We start from the raw sequence: 9,358 nt of genomic DNA on the forward strand, positions 1-9,358 counted from the left end.
GATTAGCAATAATTAAATAATGTGCCATGTTATCTTGCTTTCATCCTAAAACTACTATCTTCTGAAAGTCTAACATCAAAGCTTTTGCATATAAGCATAATCTATTGTCTCATGAATAAATTTAAGGAAGAACTAAGAAAATAAAATAATATGAAAAGACTAGAATTAGAAAGGCATATATAATGTATTCTTTATAATCTAACATTGACATAATATCCATGTATTTTCTAATCAAAACTATATATATATATATATATATATATATATATATGTATATATAATGAAATACTGCATTAGAAGAAAACTTCATTGGATCGACACATACAAGTACATAGAAGTTTATCGTTTTAATTTGCTTTGAATAAAATACATAAGAAAAGACCTTATCTTCTTTGTATAATTTCAATCTCTTTCTTTACCACATTGTTGTTTTTTTTATTTTTTGTTTATTTTTTTTTTCTTCTTCTAAATTACTTTTATACACACCCATAATGTCTATATACATATCCAAGACCTCTGATTGGTTGATCCAAATTCCTTTTTCCAATCCCCTCCCAACTCTCCTCACTCTCTTCATTGATCTGAATCAGCCAATCAGAGATCTTGGGTGTTTGTTTAGACATATTGGATGAACATACAGGAATTTGGGGTGTGCTTGTGGCCTAAGCCTCTCTATATGTATGTACACATAGAATATTATCCTATTCATGCACAGCAATACCCGTTCTCAGCCCGTCCTCTACCCATTCCCGGCCCGCTCCGATTTGAAGCTCCACCGGCAGCGATGGTACTCGCGCGGAGCTCTTCGGCGCCGAAATCGAGCCCTCGATCGATCGATTGAAGTCACTTGGGAACAGCTTCTTCCGGAATCTGCGATCGCTCGGGGTTTGTGAGCTGAACGTAAGCTTTTCGAGACTATTCCTCGATGCCTAATTCATGATTTATAGTCCTTTTCTTTCTTTACAAGGAGGATTGGGCGGTATCAGGACATCCGGATTTCAGGGCTTTGTGAGGCGTACTCTGCACACGCTCCAAAATCAGCCTTCGATTTGTTTCGTGGATTCAAATAATACCCACCTTCACTTATTTTTCTATTGTTCTGTAAATTTTTCAGTGCAAGCTTTTCTCGCTTCATTCCAGTCTGGAATTCTCATACGAGCTCTATGTCAGGGGGGAACTCGAAAATTTAGAATGTTGCCGCAAATAGCTCCCGACTTACAATTTCCTGCATCAAGCCTCCATTTGATTGGTCTTTTTTTTCTTTTTCTTCCGAGTACAGATAGCCAGTGGCAAGATGTCTCATATGCTATTACAGCGGAGAAATACTCTCAGATCAGTTTCTCCTGTGTAAGAGTTTTTTTGGAGATCACAGCCAAGAGAGTGGATACAGCGACGGCTCCTTTCAACACGTTGCCCCTACACGCTGCCGCAGCGAATGGCGACATCGACATGGTGAGTCTCATCCTCAGCGGTGAAGTTGATGTGTCCCGCATCGACGACCTCCACCTCACAGCCTCCCAGGGCCACGCGGAGGTCGCGAAAGCGATCATGGTGAAGCAGTAGGGTCACTTTGAGGGCCACACGTACATTTTGTTTGGCACTGCCCCGCTCCATCTCATCATCATTTGGCACTCACAGTCTGTCGCCAAGACTCTTATCTCCGAGCGCCTGGATAGCGAAATGGCGTAGACCGAGGATCTTGATTCCTTCACATGTCCGGACAGGATAATGCCGTGACCCTTTTGACTCAAACCTTTGCCGAAACCCGACGTCTGCAAGTCAAGGAGCCCTTCCATAGTGGGTCGAATCCTCGAAACGCCCTTGCATTGCAATGTCCCCTCCTGCCATGTTGATGTCGTCAAGCTCTCCCTCCAACAATTATTTTATGAGTATTTCGACGTCAACACAAAAGATGCAGTCGGTCTGGCACCCTTGCATCCGACAGTCAGGGTGGGAGACGTCGGCGGGGTGGTCATGCTCCTCGAGTGTGCAAACCTTTGTGTTAATGTCAAAGCAAGAAACCAAAATACACAACAAATCCTAATTTCACCCAGGGGTATGGAGCTGGGGTAACTTCCCTTGCCATCTCTTACGGACCTGAAGCTGAAACCGGGAATGGTTCCACTGATCTGCATCTAGCGGCCCGCGCGGGCTATAAAGCGGTTGTAATCAGGCTCCAGCAGTGCGTTTCTGTACCTGTGAATGTGTAAGATAGCGAGGGCTTAACTTCGATACATTGCGGTCGTGTACATGGGCAAGCAGGAGTTGTAAAGATTATTTGCGGAGAATCCTAAAGGGAATGTGAATGCTATGAATCAATCGGGCTCTTGTTGGATGTGTGATCACCAGTTCTTGCAGAACGATATCAACTGCAACTGTAAAGACGGAACGTGCTCAGCAGCCCTAAAAATACCCCGGGGAGAAGGCCACTGTAATGTCGTGTGGCTCCTTCTGAAATACCCAGAGGAAGTGCGGCGATGTGGAAGGGCCCTGAATGCACAGCATCTGAACACCAAGCAGCAAGTGAGCCTCACTACCTCGAAACGACCATCTCTGGAAGCTAAAAGTAGAGGATTTTCTCCCCTACGCAATGCTTGCTGTATAATTGCTGTGCTTGCTGTGTAAATGCCAAGTACCGATACGATACGATTGTCACTATTATTTTTCCGGGGATTCGTGCGTCCTACAGCACTGGGCATCTTCCTGCTCTATCTCTACGAGCCCCTCCCTGAGTGGTAGCGAACCAGCGTAGATAATAGAGCTACCCTTAAGTGAAAAGAGCTTCGCATGAAGAACATGCAGAAACGGAAAATTATCTGACCTTGGTTTTGAAGAAATGCTGCTACTATACAGGGCACCATATCAGAATGGATTCATGGCTAGCTCATGGTCAGGCCTATGTGACTAAGTCAAACGTCCCCGACTTAAATTGTGGAAGACTACTTTATGGGTTAATCAATATGAGTTGCGTTATTCAGCTCCAATGCCGCTGCAATAGAGGTGCTCATTTTGCCTTTCATTTTGATCCCTCGGGGGATGCCTGATTGATTACGAACTCAATTCATCTTGTTTTATCTTGGGTTTTGCATGGCCAGCTGCATATTAGAAGTTAATTGCGTCAGACAGTTGTAGAGACAACAGGAAAAGCAAGCCTATTACTGGAGCTTTTGCTGCGTGTTGTGGTAGAGTTGAAAGGATTTATGCGTGACTATGAACTACTGGTAATGGAATAGCGATGACCAGCGCTTTGTTGCAGAATCATGCAACACAAACTCGCGCACTGAACGTTGTAAAGTTAGAAGACAAAGTCAGTAGAATGATGAGCCACACCATTTATCCCCTCCTGGGCATAGGAGAACGTTTTGTAACAAAAGTTCCTCAGGACACTCTCCCTCTTTCTTAATGCAACGGAAGTTTTTAATTAAATCACTACGATCCTCAGCTGCTTTCATTCACCAGAGAATTTTCATGACTATTTATGTTCAGTGGCAACTGGTCGGAGTACCACGAGACGTGAATACCACTGGACTGTGGCTCGACTGAGTGCTGACTTGCTAACTAAATGCTACACTTTGTGGTGTTCTGCAAAATTACTTGAGGTACATTTGTATGCTTGTTAACTACAAGCTTGAGCTCTTATAGTTGTATTTAACGTTTTTCGCAGCAGAATGTCATGGTATCGAATCCTTGTTTGAGGACATCATTAAGTCCCAGCTATGATCCGAATTTGTAGCCGTCTGCTACACCAGGTAATACAGATCGACTGAGATGACTACTGAATCCAATGGCTCGTCATTCACTGCATGTAGTCCATTACTTGTTTCGTGTACACCCGTGATAATTAGATGGAGCACTAAGCATGCCTCTGCTTATGAGAGACTTGTGTGAAAATCAAAATGTCTTAATTAAAACCATCACACTTTGTGCCTTCGATGATAAATATACGGTACCAGTTTTGACTCCAACCAGTTCCAATTCGATAGCAGAACAAATGTATAACAAATATATTAACAATCTCCTCTTATATTTTTTTTCGTTCTGGTTGCCCAGTAACTTATAGATCAAGGAAGGAAATCTGAAACAGGAAACAAGTTATCGTTGTGGGCCTAATCATATGAGAAACGGCCTCCTGTTTGATAAACAGCGAATGCATAAAAGACATCCAGATGCTACAGTGTGTGCACTCATAACATCTTATCTTTGGGATCTTGTTGAGTTATTTACATATCATCCTCCTCACAACACAGCCGGAGGATGCAAGCTTTTAGTTAAAATTCAAAATTGGGAAAATTAGACTTATAAAACACTGCATCCGTTGTGCTTACAAGGAATGGTTGGAGCAAATTCCATGCAGCTTATCTGATTTTCCCAGCAGTCCTGTCTCACTGTGAGGTGCCAGCTCAGCTTTCAGCAACACAACTAATCGTTGATTACAGCTCAGACACAAATTTCTTGTATGACAAGATAGAACACAACAATCCTTCTCATCACGGGGGTCTCCTTTCATATGGTGAAGTGATTCGATCCATGGCTTGAACTTCCTTACTTGGACATGGGGAAGCAAGGAATGAGATGTTTCCAAATTAAAGAGACCCGCTCATGCGTGCTGTATTTGTCCATGTCGAGTCTTAGAAAATTAAGATGAGTGAGGAGAAGATTCTCTACGCGTGTGAATCCACCACAGTAGATTCGAGTAAGAGTTGCCGTCATCGTGCCCATTAAGACTTGTTGCAGCCTCCAATGCAGCTCTCGGGTCGTAAATGGCTTTCAAGGCATATATAAAACCTCGCCACGCATCCGTGACGTTCTCGTTGTTGATCAATTCCGTGGCCCAGTCCACGAGCTCCTTGACGTAGTGCTTGTCGGGAAACATGGCCTCAGTGACAGGGGTTATAGGCAGAACCTGGATACCAAGTCTGCAATCACGCCGCTCCGCACCTGCACACAAAAAACCGTGTTAAAGATCAAAAAGATTTTGAGTGATCAGCAAAATGAGTTTATATTTAAAGATCTGTACACTCTCAATCTGCGAAATTGACTAACCTGCAAACCATAAGCCAGAGTCGCGCTTCGTCGACCAGACAATGGACACAATACGATTGGCTTCAACAAACTCCGGATTGTACAACTTGCTGTCAGATGGGACATGCCACAGTAGCTGCGAAGTTCGATTCTCGAGGGCACAAAGTGTGGAAGCTAGAGTCACCAACTCGAAGTCATGGTAGGCTAATGCTGCCAGCGCAGCAGCGTAATACGCATTGACTGCCTCACTCGTAGACTCTTGATTGCGTCCATCGTTAAATTCAGTGAGACCACTGGCCCAGGAGTGAAGTGTGTAACAGTCGAAGTTCCGAAGGCGGGGAAATTCATGATATTCTTTGCTCATGTAGTCGTGGATGAGGGCGTACATATGGGGCTTGAAAGTATGAGCCCAGCGGTAGTCCAGCTTAGCCAACACCGCGCCTACATGTGAATCGGAGAATAGAGCTGGCTCATTAGTCGCGATGAATCTTACATTTGCAAATTACACAGAGTCGATGAACATGACAACTTGCCCAATTTGCATTAAAAAAGACAAACGGAAGTGATTCCAGACTTCCATTCAAAAAGTTGAAATGCCATTGACATACCTGCATAGACGAAGTACCCGAGATGGTAGTGATGGTCATTATAAGCGCCAAGGCCAAAGTCAGCTCCCGCATCTCGTGAGCCGTCTCTGCTGATGATTCCTCCCCACGTGATATCATACATCAATGCATTGCCAGCAAATTGTCCAGTAAACCATGGGGTGATTGAACTTTGCAGGAATTGCATGACCCTGTGAACAAGGTCGGGCCGGTGAAGCTCCTCCGCAATGAGGGCGAAACGAGCTGCACGAGCCAACGCTTTGCCATGAAAATAAGTGGAAGGTAATGAGATCGGTGAGAGCTGGTTGATGTCAGCTTCCAGAGCCTCGACAACCTGCCTTCGGGCGTGAGCGTCATGAATGCCTGTATCGGAGCCCCACCGGAGCTCCATGCGCTTCACGGATAGCCCCCATTTGTGACCCACTACTCCCTCCAGGGTGCCATCCAGACTTCTAAAAGTGAGGGCTGGAACCGGTCGCGAGTAGCATTTCGACATCATCTCCCGATGCTGAGGCAAAGTAAGCATCATCAGGTCCCCCGATCCCTGCGTTTCCCACTTGTAGATGACCTCGCAATTTTCGAAAAAATCAACATGGCCGCCGATTGGGTAACAATCGCGGTACCTGTCAAGCAGAGCTTCGTCATCTTCGCCTTCTTCGCATGCTGAGACGACGGTTATTCTGATCACGCCGTGGAACTCGCTCTCGGATACGAGCTCGCATGTCAAAGGCAGAGGAACGGAAGAGTAAACCACCCACGTCTGCCCATTGTTGAGCGTGATGCGGTGCTTGGTCCTCTCACAATTTGCCCAAAATCCCACCACGGCGTGAATAGTTGAGAATGCAGGAGTACCTTCACCAACACAAATTGTGATGTAAGGACTCCCCTTCACCAAGGGTACTCCAAATTTGCCTGCATAATCAAGCGTGACACTCACATCGTCATAACTCGACACGACATGGCTCCCGAATCCACCGCTTTCCAGCACCCGGAATGTGAGATTTGCAACGAAACAGTCAAAGATGTATTCCGGCTTTGCTTCTCTTGAGGGATAGCAGATGGCGAGAGAGTTTTCCTGCGCTTGCACCAAAAAGGGGTGAAAATTCTCGTGGCACGTTCCTTCTTTGAGTACGAAGTTCACCCATGGAGTGTTCGTTGGGTATGGCGGAGCGTTAACATGATCGCCCCAGAACTTCGACGGACCTGGCGCCGCGTGATTCTCTACAGCAGGAAAAGGTTGGTGATGACAGTGCACGGATCCTTCCGGAGCGGGCCTCCGGTGGCGGCGGAGCGCTTCTATAAGGCCCTTCATGTCAACCAAGAGGACCCCCAACAGCCTACGGAAGCGTACAACCCGAAAGCAACCTCGCTAACTTCAAAACCCTTCCAACGGATTAAAATTGACCTTCCTTGATCCTACGCTGCAAGATTCACCGACGAAGCTGTTCCGATGGACCGTATCAAATGCTGTAGACACCAGCGTCGCACTCTTCAATTTCTTCCGTTTCGAAATTCAGTCTAATTCACAGCCTCAATCGCCGCCCTACACACAAAGATTACCCTCTCTTGAGAAATGTCCGCACCCAATCAAAACAGAAGGAAATCAATCAGGATTCTGCTGACTGAAGGCAGAAAGACGCACTACCTAACCTAAAATCTCCGAGAAGATGAAGGAAGTATAGAAGAACCCCGAAATTCGACGAATTGCCTGCACAGAAACAGACCTTTCAAGCAGCTTATCAAGGGTGAATGGCGCTCTAGAGGCTTATCACAGACTCTCAACCATGCAAGTAGAAATACGAGAAGAGGGTTTGAATCTCTATAAGAACAATCTCAAATCTCTGGCGAGAGGAGCCTACCGGCTGTGCTGGGGCTCGTAGCACCTACCCCAGTCTTGCACTGATCCTATCTTATCAGTGACGGTGAAGTCTGGCAACTGTCTGAAAAATCAAACACCGACCAGAGTGGGATCCAAAAGAGCTAATCGCGGTCCCATGAGCCCCGCACCAAGAAAGCTTTTACCACTTCCGATGATTACCGGCAAACTGCCGGCCCCCAACACGGAGTATTCAAACGGAGAGAAGGGGACAAGCGTTGAGTATCTTCGAGTTGGCTGCAATTGAAGTGCTCGTTATCTGACGGGAACATGCCCGACAGATGAGCTTTGGATCCCTCCGCTTTCGACAAAAAGTGAGACTCCAAATCCACACATGTTTACCGTCTCGGGACACTCCATGTGTGATACATCCGTCGACGTCTTTCCAATATATTCCTCACGGACATGGTACTCGTGAAGCCTGAAGGATTACGCTGACAGAGTGGGCCACCGCGTGAAACCAAGCGGAGACTGGATCGCAGCGCCAGCCGTCTCTCCCACTCGTCTTCTGCCGCCACTGGAAAAAATTGGGTTCGAAGAAAGGCATTCGTTATTGAGTTTCGTCGCACCTTACACTCAGCGTCGTCTTCCTCTAAGGTAGACACGAAGCAAGATTAGGAGATTAGCACACTAAAAAGGATTCGCTGACTGTGTCGGTAGGTCTACTGTGTTGCTTACTACATATACTGATCATACAGAAAGTGTGTTGCTGGAGAGAAACTTCACACCTAAGAATGGTTCCATGTTGTGACATCGAAAACAATTTAAGGAAAGGTTCTCTTCTGTTGAAAATTCAGGGCAACCAAGCTTGACGATAAAGACATGGTTTCAGGATGACCCCATGACTTGGAGTTGGCTTTATTACAAAACAAAACGATCGAAACAAATAAATGAAGACAAGTGGAAAGCTTCCTTTGCAAGACTTAGTCTTTGATGTTAAAAAAAAAATTAATAGTTGCCGATTGAAACTTCTATCTACCACCGTCTTCGACTTCTGTCGCACGACCGGAGATGGGTGGCTTGATGTCGGACGAAACCCTAAGCCTCCCCACCAAGTCAATGTTGTCGTAGTGAATTGTTCCTGGCGTTCCAGCAGCATGAACTCTGAAGCCACCAACGCAATACTACACTGTGATGTAGGTTGTCATTGATAGGTTTTTGCAGCGGATTGCCTTGACAAGCATCTAATCATAGAGGTACAGAACTGGGTCCACAATCGCTCAGCTGCAAATTGAATTCAAACTTCTTACGCCGAAGGCGACATTCCAATGAAGAGTTCCTAATCCCACCGCGAATGTCCAGCATCACCAGGTGTAAACGCCAGGTTCTCAGTCAAAGAGACAGTTGGAACTAGTTGTGACCAAGAGACGCTACATACGGAATCAATAACGACAGGAACTTTGAAAAGGATATTTTTGCCATATGCCCAATCCAATTGTAGCTTAGGGCACAGTCTTGTTCGCCACACCAGATTGATGACGACACACGGGAAGGAGGAAAGGAATCTTGACAGACGGACGCTAAACCCATGCTCGGTAAAGCTGAATCCTCGCTTGTCAGGATTAGGAGGAGAATCTTAGTCCGTTGCTCGTCTCCAATATATTACAAATGGTCTCGTTAACGGCAATTACGTTCTTTTCTTCTGCGCAGCTCATCCCCCCGCCCCCATTGCGCTATAAATGTTGAACGTCTTTGATAGTCGATGACATTGGTTAGTCAAAGGAATTGAACTTGTTCGTGCTTTCGCGTTTGCAACAGCTATGTGAATCTACTCATTGCACATAGGCTATAAATCTACACTACAATGAGCGATAGGGTTCGAGCGAGGCTCTACATTGCTTGTAAGGAAGTGACT

The 9,358-nt window shown here is 45.7% G+C and overlaps 1 protein-coding gene and 1 long non-coding RNA gene across 6 annotated transcripts; one reads left to right on the forward strand and one right to left on the reverse strand.

Annotated features, from left to right (window-relative positions):
* Positions 1-455: 455 nt before the first annotated feature.
* Positions 456-3,429, forward strand: LOC141044903 (uncharacterized). The gene is made up of 2 exons (XR_012216699.2): positions 456-900; positions 1,280-3,429. It is a non-coding gene; the product is annotated as an uncharacterized LOC141044903 (long non-coding RNA).
* A 663-nt stretch (positions 3,430-4,092) lies between these two features.
* On the reverse strand, positions 4,093-9,095 carry LOC112276774 (glucan endo-1,3-beta-D-glucosidase). 5 transcript variants are annotated; one of them, XM_024508444.3, is made up of 5 exons: positions 7,487-9,095; positions 7,278-7,335; positions 5,631-7,170; positions 5,044-5,463; positions 4,093-4,938 (listed from the first exon to the last, which is right to left on the reverse strand). In XM_024508444.3, the coding sequence occupies exons 3-5, from the start codon at positions 6,937-6,939 to the stop codon at positions 4,637-4,639; spliced, it is 2,031 nt and encodes a 676-aa protein (XP_024364212.1). In that variant the 5' UTR covers positions 6,940-7,170; positions 7,278-7,335; positions 7,487-9,095; the 3' UTR covers positions 4,093-4,636. The 5 variants fall into 5 exon arrangements, with proteins under 5 accessions (XP_024364212.1, XP_024364211.1, XP_024364214.1 ...); XM_024508443.3 differs by having other exon boundaries at positions 7,273-7,335; XM_024508446.3 differs by lacking the exon at positions 7,278-7,335 and having other exon boundaries at positions 7,515-9,095.
* Between the last annotated feature and the right edge of the window lie 263 nt (positions 9,096-9,358).

The sequence above is a fragment of the Physcomitrium patens genome, chromosome 24 (assembly GCF_059467195.1).
Source record: "Physcomitrium patens ecotype Gransden chromosome 24, ASM5946719v1, whole genome shotgun sequence".
Taxonomy (NCBI): Eukaryota; Viridiplantae; Streptophyta; class Bryopsida; order Funariales; family Funariaceae; genus Physcomitrium; species Physcomitrium patens.